This window comes from Momordica charantia, assembly GCF_013281855.1.
Source record: "Momordica charantia cultivar OHB3-1 chromosome 3 unlocalized genomic scaffold, Mcharantia_2.0 BLBB01000003.1, whole genome shotgun sequence".
In the NCBI taxonomy this organism is placed as follows: domain Eukaryota; kingdom Viridiplantae; phylum Streptophyta; class Magnoliopsida; order Cucurbitales; family Cucurbitaceae; genus Momordica; species Momordica charantia.
The window spans coordinates 7,992,399-8,007,434 of record NW_028275161.1 but is presented as its reverse complement, the minus strand read 5'-3'; the positions used below and the strand labels follow the sequence as shown (position 1 = coordinate 8,007,434).

The 15,036-nt window shown below is 40.2% G+C and overlaps 2 protein-coding genes across 6 annotated transcripts in view; one reads left to right on the top strand and one right to left on the bottom strand.

Moving 5' to 3' along the window:
- The window catches only part of LOC111023196 (sequence-specific DNA binding transcription factor ATNDX), a 92,489-nt gene that overhangs the window by 55,544 nt on the left and 21,909 nt on the right, over nt 1–15,036 (top strand). For 3 of the 5 annotated variants that reach the window (XM_088121499.1, XM_022300572.2, XM_088121500.1), the window contains 8 exons: nt 9,986–10,198; nt 11,352–11,483; nt 11,624–11,719; nt 12,060–12,221; nt 12,488–12,779; nt 12,873–12,998; nt 13,104–13,173; nt 13,464–13,527. In XM_088121499.1, coding sequence (XP_087977625.1) covers nt 9,986–10,198; nt 11,352–11,483; nt 11,624–11,719; nt 12,060–12,221; nt 12,488–12,779; nt 12,873–12,998; nt 13,104–13,173; nt 13,464–13,527 — 1,155 coding nt within the window. Of the gene's footprint in view, nt 1–9,974; nt 10,199–11,351; nt 11,484–11,623; nt 11,720–12,059; nt 12,222–12,487; nt 12,780–12,872; nt 12,999–13,103; nt 13,174–13,463; nt 13,528–15,036 lie in introns of all 5 variants that reach the window. The other 2 variants (XM_022300574.2, XM_022300573.2) reach the window with 2 other exon arrangements.
- Nucleotides 6,690–7,598, bottom strand: LOC148212291 (uncharacterized). Its single transcript, XM_088121392.1, has one exon. The coding sequence runs from the start codon at nt 7,596–7,598 to the stop codon at nt 6,690–6,692; it is 909 nt and encodes a 302-aa protein (XP_087977518.1).

Below are 15,036 nucleotides of genomic sequence, written 5' to 3'. Positions count from 1 at the left end.
ATTCTCAAAAATCTGGCTGTTCCTCTCTTTCCATAAAAGCCAAAGAAGAGCTCGGGCGGCATATTTCCATAAAACACCAGCTTTTCCTTTGAGGTTAGATCCCCCAAAACCCTCGGAGATAAAGTCTTCTATTCTCCTAGGAAGACAGAAAGAAAGATCCAGTTGAGAAGCAATAAAAGACCAAGCTTTTGTAGCATAGGAACAATGAAGGAAAAGATGGTCACCACTTCTTCATCCCTTAGACACATGCTACAAACCGAAGGAGAGAGAACCCACGAGGGACATTTCCTTTGCAACTTGTCTGCTGTGGCCTTGACAAAGGAAAAACTTGACTTTCTTTGGAACTTTGAAATGCCAAATCTGATTTGCCATGGTCGAACTTAAGATAAGGGAAGGAGAACTCAGGGCCAAAAACATGGATCTAACCTAAAACATCCCAGAATTATCTACTTTCCACCACAATCTGTCTCTGCCTTGCCCAATGGTCACCCCTCTATCTTTTCAGAAAAAATCCCCCATCTGCTTATCTCCCTCTCGAAAAGATTCCTTCTAAAACCCAAATCCCAAGTTGAAGATTTTGCCGACCAACACTCTGCTATTGTAGCACTCTTCTTTAAGAAAAGAGTGTAGATGTCCGGAAAAGAAGCAGCAAGGGGAAAACTGTCAATCCAGACATCCTCCCAAAAACAAACTGAAAAAAACAAACTGAATTTCCAGAAGAGACTTTGAAGAGAGACAGCTGGTTGAAATCCCTTCTCAAACCTTGAATATCTATCCAAGGTCTCCCCACTGAAGAACCTTTAGCAGGCTTAGGCAACCAACCAAAGGGCTCTTCTCCATTGATAGCTGCTATGACTTTCCTCCAGAAACTTCCTCTCTCTGTCGCAAAACGCCACAGCCATTTCATCAGCAAAGACTTATTCCTCTTAGCCAAAGACCCGATATCGAGACCTCCCTTTTCATGCGGAAGAGCTGCCCAAGACCATTTCACCAAGTTTCCGATCGGTCTTGAAGAACCCCCATTTCAGATAAAATCTCTCATCAGTTTTTCATCAGTTTTTCCATTGAATTAACCACTTCCATTGGAGCTTTCAGGATTGACATAAAATAAATGGGGATGCTATTGAGGACAAATTTAGCTAGCGTAAGTCTCCCACCCTTAGAAATTAATAAGTTCTTCCATTTTTGTAACCGCTTATGCATTTTGTCAACTACTGGGTCCCAAAAGGAGACAGACTTTTGATTACCTCCTAAAGGAAAACCCAAGTAAGGAAAAGGGATTGAACCTGACCTGCACTCGAAAGCAGAGGCCCAGAACTCTACCTCTGTATTAGAGCTATTTACTTCAATCACTGCTCTTTTGGAGACATTCAAAGAGAGACCTAAAGCCATAAAAAAAACCGTTATGATGCCCCACCAATTTTCCATCATTTGAGAGGAATCAGGACAAAAAATCAAGACGTCGTCGGCATACTGAAGATGAGTTACCTCTACTTAACTAGCGTCGAAGGAGAAGCCCTTGAGAATGTTCCTCTCACTGCAAAAGTGAATCAATCTACTTAAAGCATCCCCAACTATAGTGAAGAGGAAAGGGGAGGGGGGATCCCCTTGCCGAAGCCCTCTTCCCCTTGGTCTCCCATTAATCAGCACTGGAAAATTAGTACTGGACAAGCATCCCCTAATCCACTTGCGCCATCGGTCCCCAAAGCCTTTAGCCCATAAGGCTTCATCAAGAAAATCCCAATCTACCTTATCATAAGCCTTTTCAAAATCCAACTTTAGGAGAAAACCTTTCTTCTTAGTCTTTTTCCAATAGCCCACTGTTTCTGAGGCTGTCAAAATGGCATCGAGAATTTGCCTCCCTTCCAGAAAAGCTGCTTGAGCGTCATGAATCGTGTAAGGGAGGACCTTCTTCAATCGAGCAGCTAGGGCCTTAGCTATAATTTTGTATAAGGAGGAGACTAGACTAATAGGTCTGAAATCCTTAATCGAAGAAGGGTTTGGCTTCTTAGGAATAAGACAAATATAAGTCTCATTTGTGCGCTTTGCCTTTCTCAAAGAAATCGTGGAACACCGCAACCAAGTCGTGTTTAAGGATGTTCCAAGCCTTTTTTAAGAACTCGTTACTCATCCCATTTGGACCCAGGGATTTGAGAGAGCCTAAATCAGCCGTTGCCCTTCCTATTTCCTCAACTGTAAAAGGCGCTTCCAGCTGTGTGCTGTGGACATCACTAAGAGGGACCCAATCCACGTTCTCAAAAGTAAAACAAGACTCCACCGTGGTTGTATACAGGGATTCAAAATAATTCACGAATTCACCTTCTATATCTTCCTCCTTGGTCAGAAATTACCTTGGGTATCTTCTATTTTCTAGATGAAAGCACGACTCTTCCTATGGGAGGTCCATCTATGAAAGAAATTGGTATTTTCGTCCCCCTCTTGCAACCATCTAATCTTCCCTTTTTGCAGCCATATCCTCCGCTCTGAAATGATGGTTTCCAACAACTGTTCTTTGAGGGACTCCCTTTTGGTTAAATTCACCGTCGAAAGGGGATTCTGCTCTTCTCTGTCCAGAACATTAATGGCTTTTGAAAGCTCGGATTTGTTCAACACTATGTTGCCAAAAACCTCCTTGTTCCACTTAGAAAGGACTCCTTTTAGAACTTTGAGTTTGACCATAAATGCAAATCCTGGCCAACCAAACTACTGATCAACCAAAGGAAGCAAGTGAGGAGAGTCTAGGCAAGCATTCTCAAAACAAAAAGGGGTAGGACCCCATCTAACAGTCTCAGAAGCGAGCTGAATTGGAAAGTGATCTAAGGTTGTTCTAAAAAGTCTCGTAGCCTGAAGCGAGCTGAATTGGAAAGTGATCTAAGGTTGTTCTAAAAAGTCTCGTAGCCTGTTGATTGACAAAGAGGAGCAGCTAGTCCTTGGAAATTAAGAAGCGATCTAACCTGGAGTGGATAGGGAGGACTCTCATGTTGGACCACGTGAAGGAGCCATTAGTCAGAGGAGGATGGAAGAGGTCTAAATCCTCAATTAAGCCGTTGAAAGTCCTCATGCTTCGAGTAATTCTACCTGATCTACCACCTGATTTCTCTGAAAGCCAGCGAGGCACATTGAAATCCCCGCCCACACACCAAGCTCCCTGACAGAGCTCCGCTAAGTCCTCCAGCTCCCTCCAAAAGTCTGATTTGCCATGAGTAGTTGAAGGACCATAAACCCTAGTGAACCAGCCTGATTTGCCATCCACACACTGAATGTTAATGGAAACCGAAAAAGAGCCTATCATGGAATCAAGTAGAACAATTTTCCTCTCATTCCATAAGACTAAGAACCTCCCGCCATACCTTTTGCATCAAGAGCCAACCAGCCTATTTGGTGAGAACTCCAAACAGCTTTGATAAAACTTCTACCTACTGAACTACTTTTGGTTTCTTGTAAACAAACGATGTCTATCCTTGTTCCATTTCTCGACACCAAGAGTGAAGGCTCCAAAAGTAACCCAGCCTTTGTTCAAACTTAGCAGACGAGCCAACTCTTTTGAAGGGCATTTCAGAATAGCCTTATATGGGTGGAAAGAATTGAGGATAAGGCTTTCTTTGAGTTGATTCTCTAATGTCGACACTAGCTTCCCCCAGTAATCATGAAAATCGCGTCTAGTTAGGATTAACACCTCATTCCAGTTAATGCTTCTCACTTCCTCTTTCTGGCGGGGCTGAGGTTGAGCTTGAGCCTCATCTTTCTTGACGACAGAGCTAATCACTGCTTCTGCATTGGAGCAGTGTTTGCGGTGCGCTTTCGAGGCGCAAGGCGCACCACAAGGCGACGAGTCCTTTGATCGCCTTGAGGCGAGAGGTGATACAAAGGCGACGTCCGATTGAAGCGAGACGCACCTTAATAAATAAGTAAAAATTATATATATAGTGCATAAATTACCTTAAAAAAATCAATACCAAAATAGTAAATGTCAACAAGATGCATAAAACAACCAAATTCTATAAGTTTAGTTTCGAATAAAGACAAGCAACATTAAGAAGTTCTAGAGTTTGAAATAGAACAAAAAGTAAATATAAGTAATCAAAGCTCATCATCCGCGTCTAAATCTAAATTCTCTTCATCTTGGACATCCTCACAATCTTCCTTTTCCAATTCTTTTTCTTCGGTGTCATCATCATCATACCTAACCACCACTTGCACTGATTTTCAAACTCTTGAAGTTGTGGGAGCGGGAGTAGCAGGCGACTTTCCTTTAGATCTTGCATATGTTCTAGTTTGCCTTATGGGCTCTCTAACACCACTGACCTCGGCTACATCTCCCCATGTGAGGTCGTCATCATCAAAGATCAACTCATTTTCTTCTTGACCATCTTCTTCTTCGAGTGTTCCGATCAACCATTCATTACTTTCATCAATATGATCCAAAGTAATTGGATCAAGTTGGTCTTGTAGAGTGTAGCGCTCTTTAAGTGCTTGTTTATATTTTATATAAACCAAGTCATTAAGATGCTTTTGCTCTAACCTGTTCCTCTTCTTGGGATGAATCTACAGAATTATTAACAAATGCAGAGTCAAAAGTGGATTTTTCAATCTTCAATTAACAATAGAAAAACCAAATTATTCTCACTTGCGTGTTCAAAAACACTCCAATTGCGCTCACAGCCAGAAGCGATGCCCGTTAGACTAAGAACTCTCATGGCTAACTTTCGTAAAATCGGAGCGTTAACACCATAAAGAGACCACCATGCAGCTGTGCACATATTAAACAAATGATTTAGAATTTTAGTAGTTCAAACTTAAATATGTCTGTTTTTTTTTTATAAGAAACTTAGAAAAGTGTATTAAACACAAAAGGGAGAACAACCTAAGGGCAAGGGGTAGAGGAAACCCCTCCCCAACACAAAACTACTACTTGAATGCCTTCCAATTGTGAAGGATCGAAAGAAGGGAGTAGTTGCAAAAGAATTTACTAAAACTATGACACCACCTAGAAGCAGTGAGCTGAATATTACTCCACAAAACGTGAAAATCTAAAGAAGAATCATCAAAGAGTCTTTTGTTTCGTTCCAGCCAAAGGTTCCACATAACTGCTGCCACCACGAGAGTCCACAAGGTTCCTTTGGCATTTTTGAATCCGCTACCCCCTATGGCTTGAAGAAGCCACTCATCTACTCGTTGCGGGAGACAAAGGCTCATGTTGAAATGGCAAAAGACTAGGGACCGACAATTTCTGGCAACTGTGCAGTGGAGAAATAAGTGATCGATGGTCTCTTCTGCCTTAAGGCACAAGGAGGCACAAGGGGCATGCAGAGGGAAGCATGCTCCAAGTACTGCACTTCCTCTGAAGGCGGTCCTGAGTGTTTAAACCACGGTGAGCCATCGACCAAAGAAAGACTTTACTCTTCATAGGGACCTTTGTCTTCCAAATCTTCTTGATAAAGGGGGGGGGGGGGTTGGATAATCTTACATCGCGTTGAAAGATGAAAAAAAGTGGACTTGGTAGTGAACACACCTGAACCATCTATCTTCCATCTCACCCCATCAATGGATTCTCCCAATCTGACCGTATCTAGCTGATTGATTATGCCTAGCCAACTGTTGACTTCTCTGTCGAAAAGCCCCCTTCGAAAGCCTAGGTCCCAGTCTTGTTGCTCGGTGTTCCAACAATCGTGGATGGTGTCCTCCTTTCTCACAGAGAGTAAGTAAAGGTCAGGAAAGGTCATCTCCAACGATTGGTTTTCAATCCAAGGATCCTTCCAGAACCTGATTTTCTTCCCATTATTTGCCTTGAAAGACAGAAACTTAAGGAAAAGGTTTGTGTTATTCGCAATCGCAAACCATGGCCGCCCTTTTGCTGCACCTTTTGGAGTGGCGGTAAGCCAACCATGAGGAAGAGTACCATAAATACTTTCCACCACACGCCTCCATAGAGCATCTTCTTCTTGAGTAAACCTCCACAACCATTTAAGTAAAAGAGCATTGTTTCTCTGCTGGAACGATCCTATTCCAAGACCACCGTGGGAGAGAGGCAGAGAGGTCCATTCCCATTTCACTAGATGGCTGCAAGAGTGGTAAGTACCTCCGTCCCAAAAGAAATCCCTAACATACTTCTCCATGGTCTTAATCACCGTTTTGGGAGCTTTCAACAAAGAAAGATAATAGAGAGGTAAGCTACTAAGGACCGATTGGGCCAAAGTTAGGCGACCTCCTTTAGAAAGGGAGAGGTTTTTCCATTTAGATATCTTGCATCTAAACTTTTCCAACATTGGTTCCCAAAAGCCGATGGAGTTTGCGTTACCTCCTAGAGGGAAGCCCAGATAGTTGAACGGAAGGCTTTCAATTTTACACCCAATGATGTTTGCAGCTAAGAGGAGATCACCCTCCTGAATGTTTATCCCTATCAGAGAAGTTTTATCCACATTCATAGACATACCTGCAGCATAGACAAAAAGGGATATTATCCCCCACCAATCCAGAAGATCTTCAACCCTCCCCTTGCTGAAAATAATGGTGTCATCCGCGTATTGGAGGTGTGTGAGGGGGACTTGTTTAGACCCGACCAGAAAACCCTTCAGTATTCTTCTCTCATGGCAAAAGTGCACAAGACGACTAAAAGCATCTCCAATCAAGGTGAAGAGGAAAGGAGACAAAGGACAGCCCACTTAAATATGTCTGTTAAAAATTTAAAACTAAAAGTAATAAATAATGTCATTACCTGGTGTTTTAACACCCCTCGTCCTTATTGCTACATTACTCGAAAACATGCCTTTTGCTTCATTGTACAATTCTAATTCGATTGAACATTGAACTTGATCATCGATAGATTGTATTAATCGTTCTATAACTTTGATCAGACCATCCATGACCTCAGGATCTTGCATAATTCTCTCTTTGTTGTCATAGAAAAGAGATGGATTCAAATAATATTCGGCTGCATGTAAAGGCCGATGAAGTTGACAATCCCACCTTTTATCAACAATCTCCCAAATGGGTCTATACTTCGCCTCATTTCCATTAAAACCACTCTTAATAGCCTCCTTTGCCCTATCCATAGCTTCGTAAATATAACCCATAGCCGATTTATCACCATCTACTAGCCTCAACACACGAACTAAAGGGCCCGATGCTTTCAAAGTATACACAACTGAATTCCAAAAAGATGGCATCATAACGGTTTCAGATGCTCTCTTCCCCTTCGGGTCCTTCGCCCATTTAGAGGTGGTCCATTTCTCAGAAATAAACGTCTTCCTCAAATTGGCTTTATTTCTGTGAATACTGGCTAGGGTTAAAAATGAAGTTGCGAAGCGAGTCACTGCTGGTCTTACCAATTCATGTTGGTTAGTAAATTCTCTCATCATGTTTAGCACGTACAAGTGGTTGTAAATAAAACCACTGAGTGCCACAACCTTCCTAAGACACCTTTTGGCCTGCTCAATCTTTCCAATATCCTCCCAAATTAAATCTAGACAATGAGCAGCGCATGGTGTCCAATATAGATGAGGTTGCTTGGCTTCTAAAAGTTTTCCAGCTAGGACATAGTTTGAGGCATTATCCGTCACAACTTGGACAACATTTTCTTCTCCAATCTTGTCCACCATGCCATCTTAAGAGTTGAAAAATATTTTCTCCAGTTTTGATGCATGAAGATGCATCGATGGATTCCATAAACAACGTTCCAATAGATGAATGAACTAAAAAGTTGATTAGTGTCCTATCTCTCCTATCAGTCCACCCATCTGACATCAGCGAACAACCATTTCTCTTCCATTCTACATCATGATCGCCCATCAGATTTTTGTGTACTGTACTTCTTTTTTCAAATACGTTACTCGAGCTTCATAAGAAGGAGGTATCAAACCAGGGCCAAATTGCCCCACAGCTTCTAGCATCACTTCAAAACTTCTCAAGCGAATAATATTTAGAGGAATACCTGCTTGATATATCCAACGCATGATGAATTGCACTGTAGCATCTCTCTCCTCTTTATCATATTTTTCAGTAATAGTTGATTGCTTCAACCTCTTCAATCGATTTCTATCATCAACAACTCTTCCAGGATGTTGATAAACAAATTTATCTATTGGCCCCTTTGGTCGCGGTGGTTTTAACACTGATGGACTACAAGAGTTACTACTTCCTCCTCCACTTCCACTTCCTCTCCCTCTCCCACCCATACTACTCACATTATCAACTGTGTTTATTCTTGTTCGCTTGTTCATTGGGGTTGATGTTGATCCACTACCACTACCACCAACTACTCCCATCTCATCTTCATCATCTTCTTCAATCAAAGTTAAATCTTCATACGTTGGGAGGATATTACTCTCTTCCCTTCTTAGTTTTGTTCTTGTTTGATACTCCTTCAATTCTTCTCTCACATTAGTTGGGCATTTCAAACGTGCCTTTACATTTTGATTTCCCCCAACCAAATGGTTTGTTGCTCGGCAAACTCCACCTTTGGTAATTTTTCCACAAAACTTGCATTTGCATGTGTTTGTATCTTTCGGATCATCCAATATGATGTATTGCCAATCGGGATGCTTGCGTTTGTTTCCACCTTCTTCCATCCTAATATAGTTCAAATTTGGAAGGAAAAAAAAATGTAAAGGAAAGAGTCACTGTGAAGTGTGAAGAAAGCCAAAGATTTACAAAACATTTGTGTGAAATAAAAGAGAGGAAACAAAAAGGAGTAAATGAGATATAAGAATTAAAAAAAAAACCTACGAAAGTCAGACTATCGGAGTGAGCGGCGGCGGCAACGGAGGAGGAGGCGGTGGCTGCGACGGTAGCAGACGGCGACGTCGGTTGAGACAGAGGCGACGGCGATGGTCAAAGACAGGAAAGCGGGCGACGACCGACAGAGATGATGGTGGTGAAGCCTGAAGGTGAATGTCGAGAGGGAGGGGAGGCAAAGAGGGTTTGTCGCGTGCGCAGGGGGAAGGTTTTTTAAAAAAGAAAACACTTTTAAAATTAAAAAAAAAAAAGACAAATCGCCCCCTTGAAGGAGGCGATCGCCTTGCCTCAGGCGACAGGCGCCCAAAGGCGAGCACCCGACTGAAGGCGCTCGCCTGGGCACTTTACGAGGCGCACCTGGGCGAAAATGCCTCGCCTCTCGCCTGAGGCGAGGCGCACTGCATTGGAGTTTGTTTGTCTTGTTGGTCTTTTGTCCAACTGTCTTGTTGGTTTTGTTTGTGTTTTAGAACCCACTATCTTCTCCTTTTCTTTTGTTTCGTAACCATTCAAAAAATCGATGAGAAGTTGTTTAAACACGTTCTATCCTTCAAAGCCCTCACCAGCTGGGACCACTATGTTTGTTCGCCCCCCCCCCCCCCCCCCCCCCCAATCCTGAACGTTTGTGATCTCAATAAAACTTCCCCGTTTGTTTGTCGTCTTAGGAATCCAAATGAAGCCACTCAGACATGGTGTCTTCCTAAAAAACTTTTGAGCCTGTGGGGAAAGAAGCAGGTCCATTATGGAGTAAACAAGCCAGACCGCCACTACTTCGAAGGACACCAAGAACTTCCGTCGCAATGAAATTCTTTTACTAAGATCACTCTTCCTTTAGATCTTGAATCAAAAGAAACTTTGAAGGACTTGTTTTCTATCTTGGCAGTCAGCCGCCGTGATGCCATGGCAGTTGCAATACTGGAGACGACTAGAGGAAAGGGTGATCATGTCTCAAGGGGGGTGGGAGGAGAGGAGAGAGAACGGAGAGAATACAGCCTGCCATCCCTGAGAATAACTCTCTAGAATAAGGACAAACTGCTTTTCGTAATTGGAAGGCTTTTTCGTTACCCTCCAACTTGGGGCTTGGCTCTCCTCCCCTATGTTGTAATATTATACATACCATCAATGAAGTATTTTGTTTCCTCTAAAAAAACAAAAGAAAGATAAATCAAATTACCATATCACCCTTCTTAAATTAAATATTCAAAAGTGAGGCTGACCATTTATTCCTTGGGCTGACCTTGAAGCTTATTAACAGGTAGACATTTTTATGGAGGCAGCTTTTGCTTCAGTTTCCCAGACGGTTAAGCTTCTGGGCCAAAGGCTGTCAGCTCAGAATTCTGATTCCTCCTGCACAGCTCCAATTGCAGAATTAACTAACTATCTATGCCTTCAGTGTGAAGCATCTTTACAGTTTCTCCTGATGCTATGCCAACAAAAAGTTTTCCGTGAGCGTCTGTTGAGGAATAAGGTTCTGCAATTATATTTATATATATTAGTTCTAAAAATTGCATTGCCCCGTACATGCTTAAGCTTAAGAATTTGAGTATATGCCTATTCCCATAAATACTATTTTTATACTTATATTTCAATGCAACTATTTCACATTGAAAATATAACCCAAAACTATGAAAAAGTTTGATGTATACTTATAAACTATTAACCATAAACGAAATTGTATCAGTTTTTTGTGTCATTTTTTATCACATGCATGGCTAATTAAATATAAAAATAAATTCATGTCATGAATAATAATATGTTAATTTTTATTTGCCTTGTTATAATCAAGATAAACTATTAAAAGTATATTTAAAAATGTTTTCTTTTATTATTATTTTTTCTAATTAACCTGACCAAAATTAATAAGGTTAGCTTGAATTGTAAGCTTGTTTAGATTTCGGTTGAGTTCAAAAAAATGTAAAAGTAAAACTTTATGAGTTGGGTTGGTTTATGGGTTCACCTAAAATTAATTTAGGTTGAACCAAACTTGGCCTGAACATATTAGTTTCCTCAAGATAATATTATTATTTTTGAATGTATAACTTCCATATTCAAGAGTAGATGATAAATACTTGATATAATGAGAAAAAATTTAATGAGTCACATGGGTGATCCATGCTATACTTCACAGACGTTTGTCTCCTTACATTTTTGTATGCATCAATAAAAAATTTTGACTTGCAAGGAATAAACATCAGCAATATGTTTTTAATAATTACTATAAGTTCATAATAGTTTATAATTTATAGTAAAATTTTTGAATTCCAAAAACACTAATGACAATATGCTAATAATATTTACTTAATTTAAAAGATCAATTTTAATGATATGTGGTAAAGGAATTTTTATACTTGGATGAACATTTAGTATAATGTTAGTGTAGATATTAAATATTTAAAGTTTAATGTGTTGCAGTGCTCTTCTAGTAGTTAATCGTAGGTAGCAGTGTTCAAACTACTTCATAGATGGAAGAATTGTTGTGAAGGACTCCTGCTTTTTAAATATGGTTTAGTCACGAATAATGTGCCATTTTTTGGGATTGGTACTGTCATGTTCATGCAGTATAGTTCATCTAGTTACCTCTTTCTTACTGTTGAATTAAGTGTGGGTTCTTTTTATTTCAGGAACTTTGTTGTAAAGGTGGTGTTCTGTTCCTTGCTAGAGCCATCTTGAATTTGAACGTTTTACACCCTCATCTTCAGTCTTCCAGAGTTGGTGCTGCTGTATCTAGACTGAAAGCGAAAGTTCTATCTATTGTGAGTTCAGTAAATAAAACATCTACACCTTAACTTCTAAAAAACATAGTTATTTAAGTATCAATTAGAACTTCCTTTTCAGTTTTAATGATGGGTCTTTGGATAAGTATGGAGTAATCCTGTTCTGTTTATTTTTGCAGCTTCTTAGTCTTTGCGAAGCAGAAAGCATTTCGTACCTTGATGAAGTAGCCAGCACACCGAGAAGCTTGGATTTTGCAAAGTCTGTTGCGTTACAGGTTGATTTCCTTTGGATTCTTTGAGGTGGTGATTATATACTGATGGAAAGATGTCATTACTACTTTGAGATTCATACTTTGATTGTGACCAATTCCCCCCTCTGCAAAACTAACCAGACTGTATAAAAATAGTTGCAACCAAATGACTTTCTGTTATCATGTCCTTTGAACTTCTGTTTGTTGTCAGTATATAGAAAAACTCAATTTACATCTGATTTTTCTGAACTTCTTTTCTAAAGGGTGCATTACTCTGTAGATGATTGTTATAGTAGCAGTTTGTACCTTCAAGGAATGTCTTTCAATGATCAATCTTCCATGTAATATAGTTCTCACCGTGCAGGTTCTTGAGCTATTGAAGAATGCACTTGGTAGGGATTCCAAAAGTTTAGTTTCTTGTTCAGAAAAAAGGTACCCAACAGGATTTTTGCAACTCAATGCAATGCGCCTGGCTGATATCTTCTCCGATGATTCCAATTTTCGATCTTACATCACAGTTAACTTTGTAAGCCCTTGTTTATAAACTGGATGTTCCATCTTCAATTCCATAACCCTGTTGGGATGATCATTAAGCTTACTTTTTCAAATTCATACTTGAAAATTGAAATAATGAATGATCTGCAAGAATCATATTGTCATCTGTTTTTCCTCTTAGACGTAATCGTTTTAGAGCTTTTCTACCTATGAATTAGTGAATGTAGTGTACGTTTGTATGCCTGGAAGCATATCCTTCGAACAGTAGGTAATTGTCACTTTGGCATGTTTCTCCAGACTAAAGTTTTGACGGCAGTATTTTCACTCTCTCATGGAGATTTTCTATCCAGTTGGTGTTCTTCTGATCTCCCTGTTAAGGAAGAGGATGCAACTCTCGAATATGATTCTTTTGCAGCAGCTGGCTGGGTTTTGGAGAATTTTTCTTCATTGGGCCCTCTACGTCCAAAAAGTTTGGACTTCACATTAATTCCGAGTATTATGGCCCCAGCTTCCTATGCACATCAGAGAACATCGTTATTTGTCAAAGTAATTGCAAACCTCCACTGCTTCGTTCCAACCATCTGTGAAGGTTAATCCTTTATCATTTGTTCATTCCTGACGGTGTATTATTTGGAATGACTTGTATTTAATTATATTTCTTATATTTTTATTTCTTCCACAGAACAGGAAAGAAATCTTTTCCTTCATGGATTTGTTGACTGTTTAAAAATGGATATTGTCAAACAATTACCTGGATTTTCGGTTACCTCTGATGGTCACAAAACTGCCAATGTTTGCAGGAATCTGCGTAAGCACTACTCTAGTATTTTTGTTGTACTTACATATCTATTCAAAAGCAATTCAATTCGCAACTGTTGATTCATGCTTATGAGTGCCTTTTATGTGTGTGTAGGTTCACTGTTGAGCCAGGCAGAATCTTTAATTCCTAATTTTTTGAACGAAGAGGATGTTCAGCTCTTAAGGTGATTTACTTATACACTTTCTTCTTATACATGAAATGTTGGCCAAATATCCGAATAAATAGCCTTACTTTTGAAGTGATCCAGGGAATTTTTGCCAACTTATTTTAAATGTCACATGAAAAACTTAATACTCTGGCATACAGTAACAAGCATCTTACACTGGCAGCATTGTCCAATGGATTCTTATGCATCTTATTATTCATTCTTGCTGATTGTACATATCTTGCTCCTTTGTGAAAGTAATTCATTTTTGCTTGAATGTGTATGTGATTAGCTAATTTCCATTGTAGAGTGTTCCATGACCAATTGCAAAAGGTGATTACGTTTTCTGAATTTGAAGGAAATAGAGTTCAGGTAAAACTATTAAACTCGGTTCTTGGGCTAATATGTTATCATGTTCATGAGTTCATCCTGCCCATGCAATTGAGTGGTAGTCAATTATTCATCATTCTCCCCATACGTATTTTATCCATGAGTTATTCTATATTTCCTATGAATTTTTTTCTCATTTATTTGACTTGTGCTTATGGTACAAATGCTAAGAATGATAAATTTAATTTAATAAAGGAGCAGTTGAAAAATTTCTCCGGATGATGTACGAGTTTTCTCTCCTTCTCTCTTCTGTCCTCCTCAAATTTTCCCCAGTGTGCTTGTCTCCGATGAAGTTCCCCTCTTCTAGGTTTCTTCTTCAGTCGCTTCATGACGGATGCGAGGACCACTACTAAGATTGAAAACGAGGCGTTCACTTGTACCTTTGATCCTGAAAAGAAAGGCCGGTTTTTGAAAATTGTTGAATCTCACCTTAAAAAGGACCTTCGTCTTGTCTGTGGAAGAGATAGTGGCAGTTTGGATTGTTGATGGCATAGAGGAGTTGCTATTGGCGCCTAATACCCAAAAGTTCTTTAGAAAAACATATTGCAATGATGGTTTTTTTTGCATGCAGAAGACAACGAACAAAAGGGGTAGTTTTTTGGAGATCACCAAAGTCCAAGGAGTGGGAAGTAAACAAAATTTAGTTGTTCCCTCAGGAGAAAGGATGAAAGGTTGGGAGGATTTCAAAAGCCTGTTATTAGACTTTATGAATGGGTAATATCAGGAACCCCCTGTTGCACAAAAACACAGAGGTAGGTGGTCTTTTGCAGAAATCGTCAAGGGGTCTTCTAGGCAAACAGGTGTCTCAAGAGGCCTGGACTCGTTGAAATCACAAGAAGTGAGGGCCTTAGATTGGAAGAAAACGGTAGTTGGGACTCGCAGGGACTTTCACGATGACTGGGGCAGAGTTCTTGAGATGATTAAACGACAGACAGAAGACTCCTACATCATCAATGTGTTTCAGCCAGATAAAGCTTTGCTCAAGTGCTCCTCTAAAGAGAAAGCAAGGCTCCTGTTAGCAATAAAGGGTGGGTAACTTTTGGCCCTTTGACTTTAATGATGGAGCTTTGGAACCCGATTCTCCATGGCCACACCACAGTTGTCCCCTCTTATGGTGGATGAATTACTTTTAGGAACAATCCTCTGCATTTATGGATTTTGGCTACTTTTCAAGCTGTGGGCAATTGCTATGGAGGCTTCTTAGATTACGTGGATGTGAACTCTGCCCTCATTGAATGTACAGAAGTTGCTATTAAAGTGACGGGAAATTATTGTGGCTTCATTCCAGCCGAGGTGAAGCTGGTAGACATGGATCACATGTATATTGTCCACGTAAGTACTTATTGGGAAAGCTCTCCGCTCATTGGAAAGAAAGTGTCGGTCCACGGCAGCTTCCCGTTGGAGGCGGCAGATTTGTTCTATAGAGGAAAGGATGGTTCAAACACAAACCCAGTGGAAATTTGGCATGTATGGGATGGTTTTTTTATCCTT

Bases quoted from the DNA above. Each gene is read 5' to 3' on its own strand.
- LOC148212291 (XM_088121392.1), bottom strand. From the start codon at position 7,598: ATGGTGGACAAGATTGGAGAAGAAAATGTTGTCCAAGTTGTGACGGAT.